Source organism: Antechinus flavipes, chromosome 1 (genome assembly GCF_016432865.1).
Source record: "Antechinus flavipes isolate AdamAnt ecotype Samford, QLD, Australia chromosome 1, AdamAnt_v2, whole genome shotgun sequence".
NCBI classification, from domain to species: domain Eukaryota; kingdom Metazoa; phylum Chordata; class Mammalia; order Dasyuromorphia; family Dasyuridae; genus Antechinus; species Antechinus flavipes.
The window spans coordinates 639,319,567-639,347,035 of record NC_067398.1 but is presented as its reverse complement, the minus strand read 5'-3'; the positions used below and the strand labels follow the sequence as shown (position 1 = coordinate 639,347,035).

General features: G+C 34.5%; 1 protein-coding gene across 3 annotated transcripts in view; it reads left to right on the top strand.

Annotated features, from left to right (window-relative positions):
• The window catches only part of TRAPPC9 (trafficking protein particle complex subunit 9), a 1,007,235-nt gene that overhangs the window by 162,253 nt on the left and 817,513 nt on the right, over window positions 1-27,469 (top strand). For all 3 annotated transcript variants that reach the window (XM_051971143.1, XM_051971142.1, XM_051971144.1), the window contains 2 exons: window positions 15,294-15,439; window positions 21,934-22,019. In XM_051971143.1, coding sequence (XP_051827103.1) covers window positions 15,294-15,439; window positions 21,934-22,019 — 232 coding nt within the window. The remainder of the gene's footprint in view (window positions 1-15,293; window positions 15,440-21,933; window positions 22,020-27,469) is intronic.

Sequence of the window (27,469 nt, the reverse complement as noted above, 5' to 3'; positions counted from 1 at the left end):
AGTATCAAAGGAAGATTAATTATTAATGCCTTCAGACTGATCAGTACAACTATTATGATCTTGGGACATGAACACAGACAAACAATTTCAAATCTGGTTCATTTAAATAAGCCATCTATCCAGGCATCAATTCATGGACTGAACAGACGTTATTACTCTTTTACTTTCAACAGTAAGAAGAATGAGTTAGAACAGAAGATGTTGTCAAATTTGCATAAGAAGAGATGGATGCTAAGTTTGACATTTCAAGACTACAGCGAACATTGTGAACTTAGTGAATTTGCACTAAGATGAGCTTGGAATTAGATAAGGCTTAGAATAAGACAATAGAAGAAGAAGATAAAATGATACCTGAACAGTTGGCAATGAAGAATGGTTGGCAAGTAGGACCCAAAGCATTATTTGGAAGAATATGTGGATATGCTTTTGACTTCAAGTATTGCTCAGCATTTAGCAACTATGTTGGATATTATTGTAGCTCAAATAAAAAATAAGAGAAAACTGTTAGTGATACTTTCAGTGTATATTTGTTCACTTTTTTCTGAAACTTATAATCAGTCAACTGCCAAACGTATATTTGATTAAATGGAAGACATCTAGCATTTGTGATTCACAAGCATGGGAATACCTTTCAGTCTTTGTTGTGCAGTTACTTCTATTTCTTTAGTTCAGGATCTTTGTAGATTTCCAAGTAGCACAAGAAAACATCAAAGTGGAAGAATTTTAAGTCACCATTTACTATTTGAACAAATCAATAGTGCGTGTGTATATATATATATATATATATATACACACACACACACACACACACATATGTATATGTATATATATATTATTAATTCATAATAAAAATACATTGATGAGTAAAAAATGCTATATCCCTTTTCTCTTCAGACAATTTGTTAGTAAAACAAATTCCCTTTGATTACAGTATTTCCAGTATTTTTCTGCTAAAATTCAATGATGTAAATCAAAAACTGTTAGCATTCCAGAAGAATGAAATTGTTAAAGAATTCAAAGGGGGTAGAATGGATTTAAGCAGTCTGAAGCATATTACTAGGGATGAATGGCAAGTGCTTAATGACAAAATTTTATTAAGAATATATGTATGACTAGAAAGGGAAATGACTGGTTATTAAGTAAGATTTATAACTGAGATATGGATTGTTTGATTGTTACGATATCCTAGAAATAGTAAAAGAATGAGACAAAGGTCTACACTCTGTTTTTTTTTTTTTTTTTTTTTTTTAGGAAAAAAAATTTGTATTTTTTATTTGGTTTTAAATATAAAAAGTCTTTTTTAATTAGCAATATTTTCTTTAATGATAGAAGAAATCTTAAAGCATATTTAAGCAGAACATAAGAAATCCATCTTTATTTTTATAGTCATTTACTATAATAGAAGCCATTCTTTATGTAAGTAGAATAAAAGACAATAAACTCCTTGAAAAAAAAGACTTATCATTTATGTCTCTATACCAGCAATCTGAAGTGTAACTAGCACATAGTAGTTGCTTGACAAATGTTTGTTTAACTGAAATGTATGTAAAGCATTTGCAAAATGAAAATATATTCACATAAGTTCTTAAGTAGTTATCCTTACCTTAGAGAGAAAAAAGCTATCATGTATAAAAACTTACATGAATAAACATGATATAACAAATTGAGGTGGTGTTCTTTTTCAGAGACAATCTTTTGCTGTGTATTGTTCTTCTCTAGCCTTCTTCAGCTATTTTATGGGCATTTTGGGCTTCTGTGAGAAAATATTAATGCCAATGCAATTTTTCTCCCATTCAAACATGGAATTAAGCATTTATGAAAGTTTTTCATATGAAAGGTTTTACAGTAAAAAAAAAAAAAAGCTTGATTTTTTTTCCTATCTTCCTGCCAAATTTTCCCAAGCCAACTTTATATAGTAGCCATAAAATTCTCAGAAAGTAGCATTATATTTAAGTTTAAAAGTGCCTGGTTGTTAAATATTTGTTAGACATTACCTTACTTGATTGAGTCCATTCACATTATTTACTTCATGTAGTCTGTATTTTTTTTTTTTTTTGAGATCTAGTCATTTTTTTAAAATAATTTTTTATTGATAGAATGCATGCCAGGGTAATTTTTTACAGCATTATCCCTTGCATTCATTTCTGTTCCGATTTTTCCCCTCCCTCCCTCCACCCCTTCCCCCAGATGGCAAGAGTCCTTTACATGTTGAATGGGTTGCAGTATATCCTAGATACAATATATGTGTGCAGAACCAAACAGTTTTCTTGTTGCATAGGGAGAATTGAATTCAGAAGGTATAAATAACCCGGGAGGAAAAACATAAATGCAAGCAGTTTATATTCATTTCCAGTGTTCTTTCTCTGGGTGTAGCTGCTTCTGTCCATCTTTGATCAATTAAGGCTCTCTTTATCAAAGAGTTCCACTTCCTGTTGGATAGATCATTTAAACTGTAAATTAACTCTCCTAAGTGATTACTCCAAAATTTGAAAAACAAGATTGTTATTTTGAGCTTTTTAAACACTAAAAATCATTTTAAACTTGTTACTTTCATATAATAGCTAAAAATAGTTAACTTTACATTGTTCTTTAAATTGAACAAAATGCTATACATTTATTTTTAAAATTTAATCTTACAACAACTCTACTAAGTGCTGTTATTATTCTCATTTTTTAGATAGAAAACAGGGTGCCAGAGTTTACCCAGCAACAGATGTAGTAAATGTCTGAGACAGGATTGTCATGTCTTCCACACTGGAAGTCCAGTGTTATATTCATGATGGTACTTAGCAGTTCTAGTCTATGAGAGCCTTGTTTATCTGAATCATTCTACTCTAGGCCAGAAGCCAGCAAACTCTAGCCACCAAAGAACTGGGTGGGATTTGGGCCAAGGGCCGTGATTTGCCAACCCTTGCTCTAGTCTGTCTATAAAACTCGAACCTTTCTTCTGTAAGAACAATGCTATAACATTGTTGTGAAGTAGAAAGAAAAGTAGCCATATCCCTCAAATAATGTAAAATTAAGTGTATTTTTTCTAAATTAGCTATGCTTTGCTTTTGTTTCAGGATATATTAGTTAAGATTTAGGAAGTTGTCCTTCACTTAAATTGTCTTGTACTTTCCCATCTCTGCTCACAGTCTTCTCTTTGTTCAGAATATTTTAGCTTCTTTGGTTTCTGCTTTTCCTCTACCTAGATTTATTGAAATGTTTCTTTCATGATGCTGTGATCTTTCCTTCTCCCTTCTTTCCTTGCTCCTGTTCTTGTTCCCACTCTTGCTCTCACTCTCTCTTGTTCTTGCTCTTTCTCTCCCCATTCTGATTGAAAAATAATAATATTTGACATTTAAGTTTTCAGAGATCTAGTGTCTCACTATGTAGATGAAGCTTAGACTCAGAGATTGTAAATTATATATGTATTAGAATCAGAGAAAGGATTTGAACACAGGCCTCTCTCTGTTTTTTCTCCAAGCTCATTGTCCCTTCCACTGTACAGTTCTATTATCTCATAATAATATGTACTCTTCATCTTAATGTATTTGTAAAATATTAATACGTGTTCAAGATTTGCTTCAGATACTTAGTAGCTGTGTGAACCTATGCAAGCCATTTATTTGGCTTCAAGGGCCTTGTCTATAAATTCGTGATAATAATAGCACTTACCTCACTAGGTTGTGTGAGGATGAAATAATGCAATAAATATAAAACATCTTTCAAACCTTAAAGCACTAAATAAATATTAGCTATTAGCTGTTACTTTTTTCAGAGGCACCTAGGTTGTACCACAGATAGAGAACTATAGCCAGACTTTGAAGTCCTGAGTTGAAATCTTACTTCTGAGAGAAGTGTGAATCTGGGCAAGTCAATTAAAGTCAGTTTCTTCATCTGTAAAATGGGAATAATAATAATGCCTACCTCCAAGAGTTTGTGTGTGGATAAATGAGATGATATTTTAAAAATGCTTTATAAATTTTAAAGGGCTATGCTAATGGCAGCTGTTATCTGTTTTATCTTTAACTAGACTTATTTCTACGAAGTTGGGGATTGTGTATTACTTATCTTTGTTTTCCTGGAAGTATTGAATAGAATTATGGTATTGAATAAATAGTTGTAGAGACATCTTAAGTTGGTTACCAGATGATTGTATTTTTTTTTCAATAATCAATAGTCAGTAAACATTTATTAAACACCTAATGTATGCCAGGTATTATGCTAAGTATGGATACAGATAAAAAAAAGAATGACAATTCCTGTCTTCAAGGAGCTTATAGAGAAAAAAGGGGCACTATTGGAGACGAAACATATTGAGGTAGAAAGTGCACTGAGGGAGGACTCACAAGACCTGAGGCCCAAGATTAACTTTGATAGTATTATGTTGGACAAGTTAATGTTCTTCTGTACTCATTTGTGAAATTAATATGAGCTGTCAGATTCTATTTAATTTGAAAATTTTTATAATACTGCAGAAAAATCCTGAACATAATATAATTGAATTTTGAAAGTAACTTAGATACTTGCTTGTGCATTGTTTCTAATAACTTTTTAGTAGAGTCTCTGGGGTTCTTTAAGTATACCATCATATTATCAGCAAAGAGTGATAATTTCATTTCCTCATTGCCTATTCTTATTCCTTTAATCTCTTTCTCAATTCTTATTGCCAAAGCTAGCATTTCTAATACAGTATTAAATCGTAACGGTGATAGTGGGCAGCCTTGTTTCACTCCTGATCTTATTAGCAGCAGTTACTAAAACCATCTGGTATTGGCTAAGAAATAGACTAGTTGATCAATGGAATAGGTTAGATTCATCCTTTCTTACTGTTGCAAATTCCCCTGGTGACTAATTGCAAAATTGGGAAGAATTCCAGCAGTCCAACTTTAACTCAAATTGAATCTATCTCCAGTATCACCACCAAATAATTATTCAGTCACTCTGTGAACACCTTCAATGCTAGTGAATTCACTACTTGTTGAAGCAACCCATTCCAGTTTCACTGAGCTCTAATCATTAAGATGTCTTATGTCTCTTTCAACTGAAGTACTATACTCTCCACAAAAGCCTCATCACTCATATATGATGAATGTGTTCCTTGGTTTTGCTCCACTTTTAACGTCAATGCTCTCTTTTCTAAAAATCAGCATGTTTCAAACTGACCATATTATTCCCCATCTCTCCCCATTATCCATGGCTTCTTCTCTTCCCCATTACCACTATTCTCCTAGTCATCCCAGCTTGTAACATAGGTTACTCTCTTACCCCTATGTCTAATCTGTTGCCAAGATTATTTTTGTAATATCTCTCACATATATCCTCTTCTTTCTTCTGATATTGCCTCCACTCAGGTGCTGGCTCTCATGATCTCACACATGGACTATTGTAATAGCCTGCTGGTTGGGTTCCTTGCAGTAAGTTTCCTTTCACTCCGGCCTATCTTTTATTCAGGTGTCAAAAGGATCTTAATAAAACTGACCATGTCGCCATTCTACTCAATAAACTCTAGTGGCTCTCTGCCACCTCCATTATCAGATATAAAGTCCTTTCTTTGGCAAAAGCTCTTCCTAACTTGCCCCTTCCCCCTTTCTGTTCTTCTTACACCTAAATCTCCTCTGCTTCAATTCTTTAATGCTTATCACTTACTTCTCTCAAAATCACAGAATCTTTAATAGGAAGATACTGTAGAGGTTTCTAAGCCCCAAACTAAGAGAAATCCTTTCTACAACATCCATGAGAAATAGCTGTCCAAGCTCACCTTAAAGAGTTACAGTGGAGGAGAAATTTTATCTTGTGCCATTGAATTTCACTTTTGGAAAACCTTAAATGTTATAGTTTTTTCTTGCATTGAGTTAAAGTCTGTCCCTGTGCAACTTGTAAATTCTGCTCTCTGGGAATGAACAGAACAATTCTAATTCTTCTATCTAATATTGTTTCAGGTACTTGAAAGCAACTATTACCATGTTCCCTTTAGTCTTCTCTTTTTTTGTGTGAAACAGCTCTTTTATGCAGTATGCATATGGAAAAATTTAGAGGGTTTTTTGTTTGTTTGAATGAAAACTTATGTATTTAGGCTTCTAAGCGATGCAGCAGTGCATAGAGTACAGGAATTGGATCAGGAAAGCCGAGTTCAAATTCTGCTTCATTCAATCACTAAATATTTATTAAAAGCTTATTGTGTGTCAGTCACTTTGCTGTGCAATTATGCATGTGTAATCCTCTGTAAGTCATTTAATATTCCATGTCTTAGTTTCTTCATCTGTAAAGTAGGGATAGTAGCGTCTATCTCTCAGAATTTTTATGAGTTGAAAGAACATGTAAAAGTGTCTTGTGACCCTTAAAGAACTATGTGAATGCTAACTGATATTATTATTATTGTTTTGTTGCTATTATTGTTGTTGTTATTATTATAATCACCTTTAAATTTATCAGTTTGCTCTTAGAAAGACTCTTCTGGTGAATCCATGTATAAGATGGTGAATCTTTTCATAGAATGTCTAACCCCACACATATATTATACATCTGGATTTGTTGGATCCTCATTATTTACTCACTGTAATACAAGACATGTTTCTGTTCTAAGAATAGAACTTCTTTTCTCATTCTTTTGATCCAGAATAAGATATTTATACTTATTTTTTCTTTCTTTGGCCTATAGCCAGTTTTCAGCTCATTGAAACAAATTTTCTCTCTTCTTTCTCTGGGTTGCACTTATTAGTGTGTGACACATTTCATAGCATGCTTGGTGAAAACTGAATACTGTGATATTCTCTGCTTCTCCATTTGCTAAATGTTATCATCATCAGAGAGTTTTCTCAAGCTAGTCAGTTATAATGACTTTAAATTCTAGGAAGGCATTAGGTTCTTATTTCTTGTCCTTCAGATTTCCATTCCTTAAGTGAAGACTGTGTTGTAGTGTACAAGTCAGTAGAACCTTGTTTGAATCCAGATTTTTTCATTTTATTTTCCAGATATATGGTCTTTGACCAATCACTTTTATTGCTCAGAACTTCACTTAGCTTGTTTGTAAAATGAAGGTAATCATACTTCAGCTATGAGTTGTATAGGATTATCCAATCTAATTTGACTGACTAATTAAACATCTACCAAATAGATCCAAAAAAAAAAATCATTAAGCATTCCCAGCACCTTACTAAATCAAGGAAAAAACCTCCCAAAAAACCACCCAGTTCCTTTTTAAGGGAGTATAAATCTATGATCAAATTAAACAACAACAACAACTGATAAATAAATGCAACACTAATTGTTCTAGGGAATGTGGAAGACACTGTATGCAGTGACACAAAGAAAGGAGATATAATGTAAAATTTGAGGAATAGAGGGTAGGCCAGTTTGACAAGTAGATTGTTTGATGGAGAGTAATGTGAAATAGGACTTGAAAGGTAGGTTGAAACCAGATTACGGAGGGCTTTAAATGTCAGGCTCAGGAATTTTTATTTTATTCTAGCGACAGTAAAGAGTAACTGAAGATTTTCAAGCAGGAAATGACATTGTCAGATCTAGGTTTCAGAAACATTGTTTTGTCATTTTTCTCAGATTTGGGTTTTGGAAAGATTATTTTGGTAACTTTGTGGAGAGGGGAGAGACTTGAAACATCAAAGCCAATTAGAAGACTGTGTAGTCTACACTAGAAATGATCCTGACCTAAAGTATGATCAAAACTTTATGGAAAAGAGTAAAATAGAGGATAATAGATTGAAATGTGTAAAATCAAATGTAGGATTTTCAGAAAATCAGGCAGCTAAGTGGCATAGTGAAAAGAGTGCTGAACTGGAGTTGGGAAGACTTGAATCAAATTCTGCCTCAAACACTTTTCAACTGTGTAACTCTGTGTGTATCACTTAACCTCCGCTTGCTTTAATCCACTGGAGAAGGAAGTGGCAAATCACTGTAGTTTTCTTTGCCAAGAAAACCTCAAGGATAGCATTGGCTGCTGTGGTTCATAGAGTCATGAAGAGTTGGACACAATGGAACAACAACAACATCCTGTCAAGTCCTGTTTAATTGTAGACTGTTTCCTAGCATCTGGCATGATGTACCCTCCTCTGGAGAGTTTAGAACTTTTGATAGGTGTCTGATGGTATACACTAATGCAAATTATGAAATGATTCCAATGTTAAATAGTCATTAAATTGTATTATACATCAGGGATTTTACTTTATGCTGATGATAACATATGCATAATCTTAACAAATTACATAGTTCTTACAGTCATAGAGTTAGGTGATAACAGATTATAAAATGTAAACGTATGTGCATAAAACATTTACAAATTAGATTTTTTTGTGGAGTTAATATTTTCCCTGATATCAGTTCAATTCAGTAAATACTTATTAATCATAGAGCATCTTTAGCATCTGCTTTACAGAAACTGGCATTCTAGTGGTGGTGTTGACATTTCAGTCATGTATGACTCTGTTACCCTCTTTGAAGTTTTCTGGACAGAGATATTGATTGCCATTTCCTTCTCTAGCTCATTTTACAGATGAAGAAAGTGAGGTTAAACAGGGTTAAGCGATTTGTTCATGTGTCCCACAACACATGAGTGTTTGAAATTGGATTTGAACTCAGGTCTTCCTGCCTCTTGCCCTAGCATTCTAGCCATTGTTATACCTATCTCCCTCCATTACAGTGGGGGATATGCACAACTAACTATGATCCAGAATGGAAAGTTTTTTTTTTTTAAATTTTTTATTTAATAATTACTTTATATTGACACTCGTTTCTGTTCCGATTTTTTTTTCCCCTCCCTCCCTCTACCCCCTCCCCTAGATGGCAAGCAGTCCTTTATATATGTTGGATATGTTGCAGTATATCCTAGATACAATATATGTTTGCAGAACCGAACAGTTCTCTTGTTGCATAGGGAGAATTGGATTCAGAAGGTATAAATAACCCGGGAAGAAAAACAAAAATGCAGATAGTTCACATTCGTTTCCCAATGTTCTTTCTTTGGGTGTAGCTGCTTTTGTCCATCCTTTATCAATTGAAACTCAGGTCTCTTTGTCAAAGAAATCCACTTCCATCAAAATATGTCCTCATACAATATCGTTGTCGAAGTGTATAATGATCTCCTGGTTCTGCTCATTTCACTTAGCATCAGTTCATGTAAGTCTCGCCAGTCCTCTCTGTATTCATCTTGCTGGTCATTTCTTACAGAACAATAATATTCCATAACATTCATATACCACAATTTACCCAGCCATTCTCCAATTGATGGGCATCCAGAATGGAAAGTTTTAAGTGAATTATATAAGTACAAACAAGTACTGTGGACAGGAAGACTATTTCTGATTTAAGAAATATGGGTCAAATACAAGTACCTAGAAGAAGTAGCATTTGAATTGTGACTTGAAGTATGGATAGGTTTTCATTAGGCCAGAGATGTGAAGAGAAGATATTCTAGATGAAAATCTCAACAAAAGAAGAGAAGTGAGATAACATGTAGTATATATTGTGACTTACAAGTGATGTAGTTTGGTTAGAGAATCAACTACATTGATTAATTTCTATGTATGAAACATTTGGATCAACAAATTAAGAATCAAATAAGCAAAAGTATTTTGTTTGAGTCATTCCTGTCAATACATTTGCTTTCTGATTTACATGACTCTTCACTAATTAGTGTTCTAATCTTGCTTTACTCAATTCCAATTAAATGTAACATTTAGAGGAGCGTTACTTGATTCTATTTTTAAGCTCTTTAAAAATGCCAACAGTTTCCATATTGAATTTTTAAAAATAACTTATCTTTGAAAACATTGTTCTTCAAACTTTGTGTTACCATTAGCATAATTATATACCAAATATGGTCTTATTTGTTCTATATTCGTATTAATTCACATTTCTAACAACTTAGGTCTTTTACCAGCAATTCCAACAAAGATTTATTCTGCATTTATTATACTTCAATTATTAAATATGATGAAGTGACATTTTGTGGGAATGATCAAATAGGAGTAAGTGCTCATTTCAATTACTATGTTGCTTTCCTTCCTGATTGTACATAAAAAGTTTGATGTGCTATTTCTTTAGATGCTTTTTTGTGCCAGAATTCTATGATTATGGTAGATCAGAATCAGAATCATTTATCTACATAGTATTTCTTAATTATCTTCTATGTATAGTGCACTCAGTCCTTGTGGAGATAAAGGATAGAAATGTTAAATGAAGCTCAATTTCTGCTCTAGTATATACAGAAAGTATCTTAGGGGAGGAAGCTATTTAAAGCTAGTATGTCAAGTGATTATACATCAATGTACCAGGTGACTATGTCATTTTGTAGAATCACAGGACCTTTCACTTGGAATGATCTTCCAAGGTCATCTCAAATTTTTTTTGAAACATGAATCCCTCTTACAATAGGCTTTTCTGCTTAAACATATTTAGTGATAAGAGATTCATTGCTCATAAGACAAGCATTTTTTCTCCTCTGTTACAAATCTCTGGTTACAAATTTAAGCTGACATCTGAGTCCTTGTACTTCTTTCTAATTCTCTCCCTTATATTCTAAGTATTGGTAATTCTTCTGTACTATCCTATTCAGTGGCAGTAATCATGTCGATCTTACTGAAGGTATAAAATGATGAAATAATTTTAATTAAGAATATCTCATTCTGAGAACTCCTTTTGTAATTTATAAGTGTTATTAATGCTTGTTTTCCCAAGTATAGTGTCTTAAGAATATTTGGAGCTGTTTATGGTACTTAGTTTATATATCATGCATATTCAGCAGAAGTTATGAGCTGGATTCTCATTTGGGTCAGGAATGTCCATTTTGCCCTTTAACAATTTGCTAAATTTTTAACTCTCAAAATTTATCTTACAAATCCTGGTTATTGGGGAATATTCTCCCTGAGAGTATGGAAGAATTAGCACTTGTCTATAACACTGCTCAAAAAGCAATTCAGGATGCATATGCTCTGTTGAATGATGATTCTGTAATATGTTTACACTTAAAGCATATCATGATAGTCTTGCTTTAAAAAAAAATCTACCTGCAATCAATATTCCTATATTAACAACCTCTTGTATACTTATGTGATTTTGCTAAGTGCCAGGCAGTTTGTTGGTACATCGTTAATATTCTGGGCCTGGAGTTAGGAAGACTTGATTTCTTTCTTTCTTTTTTTTTTTTTAAATTTTTATTTAATAATTACTTTATATTGACACTTGTTTCTGTTCGATTTTTTTTTCCCTCCCTCCCTCCACCCCCTCCCCTAGATGGCAAGCAGTCCTTTATATGTTGGATATGTTGCAGTATATCCTAGATACAATATATGTTTGCAGAGCCGAACAGTTCTCTTGTTGCATAGGGAGAATTGGATTCAGAAGGTATAAATAACCCAGGAAGAAAAACAAAAATGCAGATAGTTCACATTCGTTTCCCAGTGTTCTTTCTTTGGGTATAGCTGTTTTTTTTTTTTAATTTTTATTTAATAATTACTTTATATTGACATTCATTTCTGTTCCGATTTTTTTTTCCCTCCCTCCCTCCACCCCCTCCCCTAGATGGCAAGCAGTCCTTTATATGTTGGATATGTTGCAGTATATCCTAGATATAATATATGTTTGCAGAACCGAACAGTTCTCTTGTTGCATAGGGAGAATTGGATTCAGAAGGTATAAATAGCCCGGGAAGAAAAACAAAAATGCAGATAGTTCACATTCGTTTCCCAGTGTTCTTTCTTTGGGTGTAGCTGCTTTTGTCCGTCATTTATCAATTGAAACTCAGGTCTCTTTGTCAAAGAAATCCACTTCCATCAAAATATGTCCTCATACAATATCGTTGTCAAAGTGTATAATGATCTCCTGGTTCTGCTCATTTCACTTAGCATCAGTTCATGTAAGTCTCGCCAGTCCTCTCTGTATTCATCTTGCTGGTCATTTCTTACAGAACAATAATATTCCATAACATTCATATACCACAATTTACCCAGCCATTCTCCAATTGATGGGCATCCATTCACTTTCCAGTTTCTGGCCACTACAAACAGGGCTGCTACAAACATTTTGGCACATACAGGTCCCTTTCCCTTCTTTAGTATTTCTTTGGGATATAAGCCCAATAGAAACACTGCTGGATCAAAGGGTATGCACAATTTGATAATTTTTTGGGCATAAAGGAAGACCTGATTTCAAATCCAACTTCAGACACTTAGTAGCTTTGTAACTCCGGGCAAATCCTTTAAGCCTGTTTACCTCAGTTTCCTTATCTCCAAAGTGGTCTGGAGAAGGAAATGTCAAACTGCTTTAGTATTTTTGCCAAGAAAATTCCAAATAGGGTCACCAAGAGTCAGACACAAGTGAAAAATGACTGAACAACAATTGGGGATACGAAGACAAAATAACAGATATCCCTTGATCTCAAGCAGTTTATATTCTGTCAAGGGTGCAATAGTTACATAGATAAGAGAATAAAGGTTCTGACAAAGGCCTCATTTCTAAAATATATAGAGAATTGACTCAAATTTTTAAGAATTCAAGCCATTCTCCAATAGATAAATGGTTAAAGGATACGATCAGACAATTTTCAGATGAAGAAATTAAAATCATTTCTAGTCATATGAAAAAGGTGCTCTAAATCACTATTGATCAGAGAAATGCAAATTAAGACAACTCTGAGGTACCACTACACATTTCTCAGGTTGACTCTAAGATCACAGGGAAAGACAGTGACAGAATGTTGGAGGGGATGTGGGAAAACTGAGACACTGTGAAGTCACTCTGGTCATTCTGTAGACCAATTTGAAACTATGCCCGAAGTGCTATCAAACTGTGCATACCCTTTGATCCAGCAGTATTTCTACTGGGTTTATATCCCAAAGAGATCTTAAAGGAGGAAAAGGGATCCACATGTGCAAAAATATCTGTGGCAGTCTTCTTTGTAGTGGCAAGAAACTGGAAACTAAGTGGCTGCCCATCAGTTGGAGAATGGCTGAATAAGTTATGGTATTTGAATGTTATGGAATATTATTATTCTATAAGAAATAATCAACGGGATGATTTCAGAGAAGCCTGGAGAAACTTACATGAACTGATGCTAAGTGGAATGAGCAGAACCAGGAAATCATTATACATAGCAACAACAAGATTATATGATGATCAGTTCTGATGGATGTGTTAACAATGAGATGATTGAGGCTAGTTTTAATGATCTTGTGATAAAGAGAACCATTTACACTCAAAGAGGATTATGGAACTGAGTGTGGATCACAACATAGCATTTTCATTCTTTTTGTTGTTTTTTGCTTGCATTTTATTTTTTCTCATTTTTTCCCTTTTGATTTGATTTTTCTTGTGCAGCAAGATAATTGTATAAATATGTATGCCTGTATTGAATTTAACACATATTTTTACCATGTTTAACATATATTGGATTACTTGCCATCTAGAGGAAGGGGTGGAAAAAGGGGAAGAGAAATTGGAACATAAGGTTTTGCAAGGATTAATGTTGAAAAATTATCCATGCATATGTTTTGAAAATAAAAACCTTTAATTAAAAAAAAGAAGATTTGGACAAAAAGATAAGAGAATAAAAATATGCAAAGTAGATATAAGGTAATTTCTAGGGGTAGGGAAGCATTATTTTGTAGTGGTAGTGTAGCAGGGTGGTGGGGTAAGATCAGGGGGAAAAGACAGATTAGTCTTCAGAAAGGATGTAACAGAGTCATGAAATGGGAATGTACTTAGTGTGACGGCACAGCATATGTAAAGTTATGGACATGTGATAGAACGTGCAAAGATATACTGATAGGACATAGGACGTTGTATAGAAATTTTAGACATTTTAGGTATGTGACAGCTTTTATTTTAGAATTTGCACAGGGCAGTGAGGTGTGCAGTAAGCCTGCGGAGTTAGGCTAAAGACAATTTCATATTCCAAATACATGAGTTTTCCTTTTGACTTTAGAGGAAAGAAGAAAGGAAGGGAAAAAATGAAAGAAAGAAGAAAATAGGCATTTATTAAGCTCCTACTATAAGCCAAATGCTGTTCTAAGAGCTTTACTAATATTATCTCATTCAATCCTCATAATCTCTGGTACTTTTTTTTAATCCCTATTTTACAGTTGAAGAAAGATAAGCAGACAGAAGTTAAATAACTTGTCCAGGGACATAAAGCTAATAAGTGTCTGAGGCTATATTTGAAGTCAGGTCTACCAGCACTCTCTGTTAACTAGGGAGCCATTGAAGCTTTTTGAGCAAAAGAGTGACATGGGTTGACCTGTGCTTTAGGAATATCACTATTAAAGTTATATGTGGGAGGAAAAAGAAGATAAAGACTGGAAATAGACAAATTAGGAGTCTATTAGAATGGCCTTGGTAAGAGTTGATGAGAGATTGAATTAAGAAAATGGTTCTGTGACTGGCTTATATAAGAGATGTGAGAGAAGAAACAGCAAGACCAGGGAACTGATTATGTAGTGAGAAGGAATGAAAAATTGAGGATTATTATTAAAGAAAAGTGTTCTTTTGAAAATGTTGAATCTTGTAGGATGTCTTCACGGAAAGGTTCTAAAGGAAAAAGCATGAGTAGGACTGCATGTATAGATGGGAGCCTTATTCATAGAGATGATACATGAGTCCAGCGAAGCTGACATACTCACCAAAAAAAAGGGAAAGAGTTTAAAGAAAAGATACCAATACAGATACTTTAGGCACACCTATAATTAGGTAATGGGGCATTGATAATGGTTAATCACAGAAGACCCAGCAGGTAGCTACACCCATATTATTCAGTATGGCAATTTTTATCTTATGGTTTGTAATTGTTCCTTCATTAGTAAATTGTTCTTATTAGTCTTATAGCATTATCTTGATTTGTGTTGTTATTTTGTAACCTTTCCTTTGGCTTTTGTTTTAGCAGGTGTGAGGAAGGGGGAAAAATCATCAAATTTAAAATTAGAAGATCCAATTTTGAATTATTTCTTTTCTCCTCGCCGTTTGTGGTCTTGCTCAAAGTAATCTGGAGGTCCTTTTCAGTTATTGTGTTTTATTATCATCTGGCAGTGTCCCTTAGCCTTACTTCCCTCATCTGTAAAAAAGACTATAATAATATTTCTATTACTTACCTTCTAAAATTATTGTGAAGAAAGCATTTTGTGGTAGATACAAATGTGAGTGATTATCATCATTATTGTTATTTATTACTTTGCTAAAAATGATTTTATCTGTATCAGTGTAATTCTTCATGTTTAATTTGAAATTGAATGGGAAAAAGTTTAAATGATTTTTTTTTTTTTTTTTTGTTGTTGTTGTTGTTGCTGTTCCATTTGAAACAATAGGCGTGTGAAACTCTTGAACCTCCCAGCCAGTCTTCGGCCCCAGAAAATGAAAAGCTTACTGGGTCAAAACATGTCAGCTAAGAGCCCCTTCATTTACTCTCCGATTATTGCACATAACCGTGGAGAAGAACGTAGCAAGAAAATAGGTGGGTAATTTTTTGTTTTGAGATTTGCATTTTCTTCATCCTTTTTTTTCCCTTTGATTTGAATGAGTGGTACTGTACATCCATTCCTTTGTAGGACCTTCTACAAAGTCTAACAAGCCTGTAAGTTATTTTCATATAGACATAATTTTAAAAATACATATTAAAATTGGTTTATTTCTTCTCATTTCCCTCTTTCTTTATGCTCTCCCATTTGCTGACTTCATTAGATCCTGTGGATTTAATTATCATTTTTTACAGATGACTTCTAGATCTCTTTATCTAGTTCTAGTTTCTTAGCTCTGGCCCTTTATCACCAACTGCTTATTGGACATTTCTAATTGAGTATTTCATGAGTAAATCATTATCTTTTCTTTCCAAATCCTAAGTATAAATATTTAGGTTTAAAATCTTAGTTCACCAACATAGAATGATATAGATGTAGGTAGACAAAAGCTCTTGTGAAAAAGATCTTTGGGTTTTAATGGAGTTGGGGTGACTTGGCAGTATGACAAAGGAGCTAACCTAGTTGTCTCAGTATGCAGAAATGAGAAATCCAGTATTCAGAATGATATACAATTCCTAGAGAACTGCCATTTAAGTTGAGTTTCATGAGATTTATTACATCCTGGATTTGGATTGAGCAGTTGAGATCCTCTAGTCCAATTTATCACTTTGTAGATGAAGAAACTGAGGTACAGAGATGTTAAGTAACTTGTCTGAGATTATATAGATAGTAGCAAAGGACATCTCTTCCAACTCAGAGGTGTGGCTCCCAATCCATAACTTTTATTATATTTATACATTATTATTTTTATTAATTTAGTATTGTGATTATGTTTAGAAGGCATGACAGCTTCAGAAAGGACAAGAAATGTGTTATTCTAGTTTAAATGGTAGAAGGTAGTCTGAGATCTATTTAGGAAAGTAGTGCTTCTTCAGATTGCAGTGGACCTTCATTGATAATCTCATTTGATAATTTTGATATACAAGTTCAGTAGAGCTGTATTCTCAAGCGAGGTATATCAGCCTAGTTTGGGCTCAAGTATTATCAATGGCTATTCCCTCTCATATTATTGAGCCCAGTTCTCCATGTTCTTCTGATTACTGAAAACAAAACAGAAGGAATTCCAACTTTGTATCCCCATTCTTTCAATTAACGCAGAAATGAGATATGGCTTCTCAGAGCTCACACCCAAATTAACAAGTTCTATGAGAAGAACATTTAAATATGAACAGTGAAGATTCAGAGGAACTCTAATATTTCAGAAATAAGGATATATTTTATTAAGAGGTGAATAGACCATTTACTTTGAATAGTGAGAAAAAAAAATCAAAAGGTTTCTTTCCTTCAAGAATTTTACTATTATGTCTTTTTTCTAATTATTTCATGTGTATAAATCTTATTTTACTTGAAATTCTATGCTCTCTGAAGACTAGGTGCTTGCATTCTTCCTCTTTCATATTGTTCCATAGTGCCTGGGGGCATATCTAATGGTCAATAACATGTGCTCCTTTGACTTTGATTCAGGAAGACAGAATAATTGAGCTGTGAGACAGAAAGACACCCTAATAAGAACATCAATTTCTCTTATTCTCAGGGTGTAATTTAATTTTTAATTCTTTAAAAAGCAGAATTAGTCTTATTCTGGAGACTTTTTTTCTCTTGAATTTTTTCAATTAATATTTATATATTTTCTCTCCCTCCCACCTTTCCAACTCCTCCCTTGGGAAAAAGAAGAAAAAAAATTTTTTATGATAAATATGCATAATTAAAACAAATTCTTACATTTATCAGGTGTATGTGTGTGGTGTGTATACACACACCACACACACACACACACACGCACACATATATTTATGTCATTCTGAATTTGAATCTTATCACCTTTCTGCCTTTCTGTTAGGAGAGGAATAATCTATCTTTACTATCAGCCTTCTGGAATCGAATGGTTACTGTATCAATGGCTTATTATGTTGTTCAAAGTTGTTCATCTTTATAGTGTTGCTGTTATTGTAGAAATTGTTCTCTTATTCTCTTCACTTTGTATCAGTTCATACAAGTAGTGTCAAGTTTCTGGTTCAACCCAGGACTGGGGCCATTTCTTTCATAATATTTTTTATGGTGTGATAATATTCCATAAAATTTACCTACATACTTTGCCTAGCTATTTCTTAGTAATTTATACCTCCTTAGTTTCCAGTGTCTTACTGCTGCACAAAATCCAAATTCAACAACCTGCCCCTCCCCCCCTCCAACTTGATTTCTTTGGGATTTAGGCCTAGTAGTAGTTTTGTTGGGTCAAAATTGATGTATAGTTTATTGCTTTAGGTATAAATCTAAATTGCTTTCCATGATATCTAGACCAATTCTTTCTCCACCAACATAACCGAAATGTTGCTGTTTTTCTGTAGCCCTTCCAACATTTTTCAAGGATTTTCTCGGAATCTTTGATGACTTAATAGCTTTGAGGTGGAAACTCAGAGGTGCTTTAATTTTCATTAAATGCTTGGGAATGCTGTTTCTTAGAGTTACTGAGAGCTCAGATTTCATCTTTTGAGAACTGCCTATTTATATTTTGACTTACACTGATTTTTCTTAAATTTGGGAGCTAATTTTGTTAACCGCAGAAAAGTTAGAGAGCAGATTATACCTAGAAACTGTTCAGCCACGTGACTGGGGAGTGTGGTTACTTGGGTGGTTTTCCATAGGTTTCTGTAATTTGTTTTTCTTTGTTGAATGTCCCTGGTTAATCTTTTGTTATGGTCTGTCATGTAAGCTTATGAAAGTCTTAAGGATAGTGGGTGACTGGGCAACGAGAACTCTTATGTCATAAGTTTGGCAGTAATTGTATCATTGATGATACCTTTTGAGATTTATCCTTTTCTCTCAAGTTTGCTTGTGTCAGACTTCTGGCAGTTAGAAGTGTTTGAACCTTGACACTACAGATAAACACACACAGTTCTTGCCTTAAAAACTTATTCAGAGATCTTAATTGAAATCAATCTAAAGATGGTGCAAATGTGCATGATTGCTCATTTAAATCCCAGCTTGTTTGCCTGGTGTTACTAAATATAAAAGCATTTCAAAGAAACTTATTCTGAGCATTTAATATAATAACTACATCATCTACAGTAGAATGAACCTAATCAGCCCCCGATAAATGGTTTGCCTGCTTAATTTGTATGATTGCCAGGGAAACAAATACAATGCAATGCTTTCCATTTATTCTAAACACAATAGGTAAATAGTAGGAAATTTTGTCTGTACTATGAGTTCACTAAGGTGAACTGCTGTTTTCTACTTAAACTTATATGGCTTTGCCTATCTCCATCTATTGCTACCATTTTTTTTTTTTTCTTCTTAACTTGTTTTTGTGAAAATAGGGTAAGGTAGAACTAGGTTCAATGGGAAGAAATTTTTTTTAGACAGAAGCTGAATTTTATTGTTATTTGTCAAGGGCAGAGTAACTCCCAAACTACAAAAACCAAAATTGGCTTTGCTAGTGGGTAGCCATTCTGGTTTTCCCAAAATGATTAATACCAATGCCATAACCACCACCACCAATAATAATAACAATTATGCTGAGTGTCAGCCGAGGGATAGTGTGCAGAGAGCTAGACATAGAGTCAGAACCTAGTTTGAAGTCCTGCCTTTGTGTGGGTTGAGTCATGTGATCTCTCAGTACATTGGCCTAGTCTTTAAGGCTACAAGTTGTGGAACAGATTCCAGGTTGCATTCATTGTTAGAGGGAATTCTTTTACTAGAAATTCCATGTGCCAATGAAATTATAAGTCCAAAACAACAACAAAAATGGTATTGATTGGCTGTTGTGCATATAAGCATTTTATGGTTTATAATGTATTAAATTTACAGCTAGCCTGGGTGAAGCATATAGTCCAGGGTTTTTTCCCTTAAGATTAATTCCTCAGTCTTCTGACATCAAATCTAGTGTTGCTTTCACTGAATTACAAATTTCTTCAATAAAAGCACATATCTCTGTTGTATTGTAATAATTTACAAAATGCTTTCTTTATATCAACTCTCTGAAGTAGGTAGTTCAAGGCTAGCAATACTGCAGAATTTCAAAGTCCTGTAATTTTCTCAGGATGATGAAATTGCATTTCTTTCCTTACTTAGAAATGTTCTGGAACCAAAAATTTCACCCAGTATTCAAGCTGAGGTCCTAAGCCTCTTTGAATTTAGCTAGATGAGTCTTTGACAACAGTTATCATCTCCAAGCCTATTCTTGAACCCTTTCTAGTTTGGTAGAATTTCTTTTTTTTTTTTCCCCTGGCCTTTAAGAACCCAGAGTCACCTCTGTGGTATCAAGAGGCATTGGATTTAGTCAGTAAGTCAGTCAATAAGCATTTATTAAGTGACTTTTTAAAGTGCCAGGCAGTAGGCTAAGTACTGGGGAAAAAAAGGCAAAAAACAGCCTATGTTTTTCAGGAGCTAACAATCAAATGGAGGAGAGAATATGCAAAGAACTCTGTATAAAAAAGATAGGAACAGGGAAAATTGGAGATAATCGATAGAGGGAAGGCATTTGAATGAAGGGTGAGCTCTGCAGGTTTCTTGCAGAAGGCATGACTTTGGCTGAGATTTGAAGGAAGTCTGGGAAAAATGTAAGGCATAAATGAAAAGTAAGGAAGGAGTGAAAATTCCTGGGGTTGGGAGGTAAAATGTCTTGTTTAAGAACAGTAAGGAGGACTATGGCAGTGGATTGTAAAATATGTGGGTGGGTTGTAGATGGATGTAAGGTGCAGAAATACTGCAAAGAGAGGAAGGAACCAGGTTAGGGAAGATTTTAAAAGACAGTAGATTTTATATTTGATCCTGGAAATAACAGAGAACTATTGAGGCTGACTGAGTAGAGGTCAAGGGGAAATGACCTGTGCTTTAGGATTATCATTTGGGAGTTGAATGGAGGAAGGATTGAAGTAGAGAGAGACTTAAGGCAGTAAAATCAACCAGCTGTGGTAACAGGCCAAGTGAGAGGTACTGGCAGTGTCAGAGAAGAGAAAGTGCTGTTTACAAGGGTAGAAATGACAGGACCTGACAATTTTTTAGAAATTAGAGAGAATGAGGAATCAAGGATGACATCAAGATTTTGAGCCTGGCTAACTGTGAGGAGGATAGTACTTTTTATAGGAATAGAAGAGAGAGTTTGGACAGAGGAACACAGGTAGTGAATTCAGTTTTGGATGTATTGAGTTTAGTATTTATGTGATATCTAGGCGGTAAGAACTGTGAGACTGAAGATCAGGACAAAAGTGGAAGAACTTTATCAGAAATATAATTATACCTTATTTACATAGTTAGCTTTTAGTACACTAACATGTAAACAGTTTTCCTATTTAAATTTTTATCTCTTCCCCAATTTTTAAAAGTTGTGAATTTGACATATATCAATATACATGATCATTTTCATATACAAATAGAAATAAAAGATTGTGTATGACACTATGAATCTCTTATGGACACTTTAAAAAAAGGTATATTTTAGGGTTAATGTGGTCATATCAATAGCGACCTATTTGCCTGTATCCATTTCTGAATTTTCTTCTTTTTTTTTTTCTATGGGTCCTAGTTCCATTTCTGCTGTTTAATATTCTTGGGACTTGGTTTCTTTATAAAGTGAGAGGGTTGGGATGTAAAAAAGAATAAAATAAAACTGGACATTCTGTAATTGCAATGATTAATGATCCTAGAGAAAACTTCACCTCCTTTTGTTTCTGTGTAAGGAAATGTACGTAGAACATTACACATTTTCTGAACTGATTTTTATCTTCTTTTTAAATCTTTGTTACAGAGGAAGACTTGTTGGGTAGAAAAGAAAAAAAGATTATATTTGGAAATAAATTTAATGAAAAAGCAGAAAGTATCAATGAAAAATATTTTAAAAAACAACCCAAAAATAAACTAGGAAGTTGGATTATATGGTCCCTAATTTTACACCAATTCTAATATTCATTCTGTTAGTCTTTGACTCTTATAGACTTGAGGATAGTTGAGGTCAATGACTGGTATCTTACTTGGCAAATGATGAAGATTAATTGCAGTCATTCCAGAATCATCATTCTTATACTTTTTGGCTCCTATGCGTAGATTGTTGATCCTTCTGTATTACAGGGCTAATCATCTGAGCTGGTGCCCACTACATTCTTGACTGGCATATTGTTGTTATTGTTGTTGTTGTTATTTTTTTAAATGCAGAAGTAAATTGGGCCTTCTTCCAATAAATCCCTAATGTAGATCTGTAAGGCATATCTCTTTAAGGTTGGACTATTGCTATGGCAGGTATAACTTGTTACTATACATCCTACTTTGCTTTGTGGTGGAGAGGACTAGTGAAAAGTTAGTTTTGAATTCATTCTTTAATGGTGATTGTATTTGTCTGCCTCATTGGGAGAAACCAGTGGCTAAAGCAAAATCCTGAAAGCCATTTTAAATGTAAATGTGAAAATCAATGTTTCTTGTTATGTTTTTATAGATTTCCAGTGGGTTCAAGGAGATGTTTGTGAAGTCCAGCTTATGGTATATAATCCAATGCCATTTGAACTTCGTGTAGAAAATATGGTAAGTATCACGGCTCCTTTATCACCATATATGGTTTTGAACTTAAAAATAAAACAGGGACTTTAATACTATACACATTAAAACACGAAATAGGATTCTGTGTGAAACTGTAACTTTCCACTTCATACCAGTTACTTTTTAAAAAAGGGTAAAGAAAGAGAAATTAATTCTCCAACCCTGCACTGAAAACTTTACAAATATTATCTCATTTGATCCTCCAAAAACCTTGCAAAGTATGTGGTATTAGCCCCATTTTTTATAGTTGAAGAAACTGAAGCAAGCAGAGGCTAAGTAACTTTTTCAGTCACACAACAAATAAATAGCTGAGGCCGGATTCCAAATCAAGTCTTCCTTCCTCCAGACCTAAGATTTTATCCACTGTACAACACCACCTTATGAAATATATATGCGTTTTAATTTCAAAACTGCTTTGTTTATCTGGGCTTCCATTTGAACTTCCTTCTGTTCTTTCCTGTACATTAAAAAAAAAAAATCTTACCATGGTCGTCTTGTTGGAGAGAGAAAGTGAGGAAGAAATTAAAAAAACTAACTCTACAATAAACTTGTAACAAAACTAATCAAACAAAACGTATCTTTTCAGTGGCTGTGTCCAAAATGTGTGTCTCTCCTATCCAGGGTTCCTGACCTTTGTCCGGACAATGGTATACTTCATCATTGTTTGGAAATGAGATTGGTCATTGTATTGATCAAAACTCTGAAATCTTTCAGTTGTTTTTCCTTTGAGTGCTGCTGTCCTTGTCTAAATTGTTCTGATTTTTCTCACTTCTCTTTGTATCTGAATACAGAATTCTCTGTTATTTTATTCATTCATTTCATATGAGGCAATAACATTCTATTATTTTCCTAAACCACTGTTTATTTAACTATATCCCTGTTATCTAAAAAGTAAACTAGGGCATTCTCTTAGATTCTAATTCTTCTACTTTTCTTCCTCTCCTTGTCTCCCCATTTGCAGGATTAAGAAGTTTGTTTTGCTTGTAATTATTCTGTCCCTAATATTATTCTCTCTCTTAACGCCTCACTCCCAATTCCCACTTGTTTCTCTGTTGAATCTGAATCTGATATATTGCACATGCTGTGTGTGTATGTGTGTGTGTGTTTAGTCCTCTTTTGTCAGATAAGGATGAGATACCACTCTTTCCACTTTTTCCTTTTTATTTGTGTATTTTATTTCTCACAAACTCAAAATTATGGGAAATACCAAGTTCTTCCTCCCCCCCCCCCTTTCTTCTTAATACACTAATGTGTTCCTTTTCCTAACTCTTCTCTTTTTCCTTTTCAAATTGTTTACATCCTTCTTGTATTTTAAATCAACTATTCCCATTTTATAGATAAAGAAACTGATCTTCAGAGAGTAAGGTGACAGACTTAGGTACACAAAGCCTGAGTGGAACTGATTTGATCTTTGTTTTCTGACTCTTAATTGCAGTTCCTTTTATTTTTATTAAAAAATTTTTTTAAATATAACTGCCTTAATTGATGTATTCCTCAGATTTCCTAATCATAGGATCATAGATTTAGAGCTGGGAGGGACCTTAAGGGTACTCCAGTTCAACTCTTTAATTTTCCTGATGAGGAAACTGAGATTCATAATAAGTGAATGAAAAAGTTTTTATACATTTAGTATGTGCAAATCAATATTTTAATGGGTATACAAGTAGAAAAGCAGCATAGTACCTCTTGAGGAGTTTACATTCTATTTGGTGGTGGAAGTGGTGGGGCTGATAATATAGGCCCTTTCTCTATTGGGGTAGCTCTCCTACACAATGGCTGTGGGAAGGTGGATTGGGGGTAATGAGGAACAGCTCACAGCATCAGGGTCCTTGCTCAAGATTTTTAAAATTAGAAGAGATAGATTTCAATCCTGGTTCTCTAGATTCTATTATTTTGTGTGTAATAGTACTTTGTTCTTGGTACTAGAAGATGGTACAGACATAAACAAGACCTAGTCTCGGTCCTTAAAAAAATTTATAGTCTGAATGACATTGTGAGAACTGCTGAAAATTTGGATTTCCACAGTAAAGCTTAATCATTAGTGAGTGTTATCAATGGGGGTGGTACCTGGCTCTCAGGATAACAGAATGAAGCTGTTTATCCTGTTTTCTTCTAGTGGGGTCTTTTACAGAGGCAGGATTCAAGGAGACTTTCTCCTTGAAGGAGTTTCAGAGAGAGTTTCAGGGTACCCCATTCAGTTTTAGGCTCCACTCATCAGATACCACTGACCATGAGGTTTTCAGAATGTGACAGGTTAAGAAAATTTAGGATTCACAGAACAATTAGCAATCAATAGAAGCTTTGAGCAAACAAGAAATTTGGGCTCTAGGAAGGCACAGATGGATTCAGCCCATCAGAAAGAGTCTTGTGGTTTTGAGAACCACAAATTTAAGATAATAGCTCATCTAACCCAAACTAGTTGGGGGTCAGTGACCTGACTTGACTAAATTACTACTGCAATGGGCTAATTGAATATTAAAAGACACATCCCAGAGGAGGAGTTTTCCATGGGATATATGATGGGGGAGAGGAGGAACATATTTTATACATATTAAGGGAAAACATGTAGTGGGTATATCAGAAAGACTGTAACCCATATGAAATGGACCAATCCATTTTCTGAAGGGAGGAGCTGCATTACATGAGCAAGTATAAAGATTCCCCCATTTCTGTACTCAGTGCTCCCTCTTTCCTAAGAGGAGTGGGGGCCCCTGCTTCTGGCTAGAAATGTTAAGATGATTCTTTAAGATTCTTCTTTAATAAATTTTCCTTGAGATTTGATTTTCAGTGTCAGGGGTGTTATTTTTAACAACATGGATTCCCTTTAAGGTGTGACAAATACTTAGTATACTTTCAGCGCTTCTTATATCAGGAGGATTTTAAAATTTTGTCAGTAGAATGGGTTCTAAAAATTTCTTGGGCATTGAATCACAGAAAAATCTTTAGAAGTTACATTTGTGAGTTGCCTAAATTAGTTCCCACCTGAAATATGAATTCTCCATATTAGTGTTTTGATCATTATTATTTCAGAATAACCCTTCTATCATTGAACATTTGTTCTTTAAAATTTAAAAGATAAAATCTTCTTTAAAAACTTCATTCTTCTGGAGCTGATTTGGTTCCTGTAACTTTAACCCAGTAGTATTTATTAATGGTAAGCTCTGTGTAGTGTTCTGGTTTGCTTTCTGGAGGTCTTTGGACCAGCCTTCATTTCAGCAGAGTAATCACCAATGAGAATAGCCAGGTGATAAAGTCCAGAAGTCTTTATTGTCTCTTTCACAGTCTGTCTCCTTGCCTGGGGCTCCATTAGCTTTCTGGAGGCCTTCAGACTGGCTTTGGTCTCAGTGGGGGAAGCAGGAGAACAGGCCAGCCAGCTCCAGCCTCCAGTTCTCTGTCTTCTCCGATTCTATTTCCGAAAATGTTTGATCCTTCTTCTAGGTCTTATTCTGACCCCTTAAATATTCTATTACAATTAAATCCATTCATCATACTGAGTATAAGCCAATCATTATATTACTAGGGAACCATTATTTGTTGTAAGGTTAAATCAGTCATACTGAACTAGAGAATTATTAATCAACATGCTAAACTAGATAATCATTGTATTATCAATTCCACTGAGTTAACACCTTGTTGTAAGAATCCTTGCCTAAGTATATTTCTTTAGAGTTCTGGCCCATTACATCTCGCGCTTTCTTTTGTTTTAGAACATAAATGGTCATGCCCTCCTTGACTTCTCAGGGAGATGAGAACCCCAGAAAGCAGACGATCATGCCCTTCCTGACTTCTCAGGAAGGGAGATGAAAACACCAAAGGGAAGTGGGCAATCAAACCAGATTAGCCGGTTTCTGAAGGGTCTCAATTGAAACAGGTATACATAAATCCATCAACATGGGAGATATTACACAAGCACATAGTAACATAGGCTGGTAGTGATGTAACAAACAACATGAATCAACATCAGGAATTATATGTGTCCATAAGGCTTAGAAATAGTCCCAAACCAATCTGTTGTTCATTACTTCATGTGTCAGGGAATCCGATAATTTCTGCAAGTTTTGAAGTCCTGCAATAGTCTCATCATGTGTCAGGAAATCCCATGATTCCTGCAGATCTTGAAGTCCTGGATCAGTCTTATCATGTTTTAGGGAATCCAATGATTTCTGCTGGTTTTGAAGTTCTGCAACAGTTTTATTAACAATTTTTTTATCTTGGGGGATCCAGTGATTCTGTAACAGTCTCATTATCAGACATTCTCTTTCGGTGTCAGATGTTTCTTAGGTCTTCTCCTTTATTTTGAGATTTTTCTCTTTTTCTGTCTCTCTCTCTCTCTCTCTCTCTCTCTCTCTCTCTCTGATGGGCAAGGGGAATACAGGTCGTTGGCACCCATCTGATTCCTTCTCCATCTGTAGAGATACAAGCAAACCCGCTCCCCCAAGCAGTTAACCTATCTGGTCCTTTTCATTAACCACTTTCTGGGTCTCTCCACATCACCTGGTGATTATCTAAAGATAGTGGAGCTGCTCACACTGGACACTGCCCTTCCGGTGGATTATAAAACTTGTCGGCTGGAGCGAGTGCATCTCCATCAAAAATTTAAAAATTAATAGTATAAAATAAAATAAATTGTATAAATAGATTTATAAGTTCTTTAGGGTTACCTGTGGCTCCGCTCCCCCTTTCTTTTGTTTTTGGAGCAGCATCTTAATGTCTTTGTTTCTCCTTTCTACTATGCCTGTCCTTGAAGATTAAAAGGTATGCCAGTGGTGTGTAAAATCTTATACTGTGCACAAACGTGTGCAAAATGTTTAGAAGTATATGCAGGTCCATTGTCTGTTTTTATTGCTTGTGGCACACCCATAATATTAAATGCTTGTGTGAGGAATTCAGTGACCACTCGGGCTGTCTCTTTTGCTGCTGGTGTGGCAAAAGTAAATCCTGAAAAGGTGTCTACCACAACATGGATAAAAGACAGACCACCAAAAGATTTATAATGGATCACATCCATTTGCCAAATTTCCTTGGCAAAAGAAACAAAAAAAACAAAAGAAAGCGGGAAATGTAATGGGCCAGAACTCTGGAGAAGTATACTTTTTTTTTTTTTAATTTTTTATTTAATAATTACTTTATATTGACACTCGTTTCTGTTCCTATTTTTTTTTCCCCTCCCTCCCTCCACCCCCTCCCCTAGATGGCAAGCAGTCCTTTATATGTTGGATATGTTGCAGTATATCCTAGATACAATATATGTTTGCAGAACCGAACAGTTCTCTTGTTGCGTAGGGAGAATTGGATTCAGAAGGTATAAATAACCCGGGAAGAAAAACAAAAATGCAGATAGTTCACATTCGTTTCCCAGTGTTCTTTCTTTGGGTGTAGCTGCTTTTGTCCGTCATTTATCAATTGAAACTCAGGTCTCTTTGTCAAAGAAATCC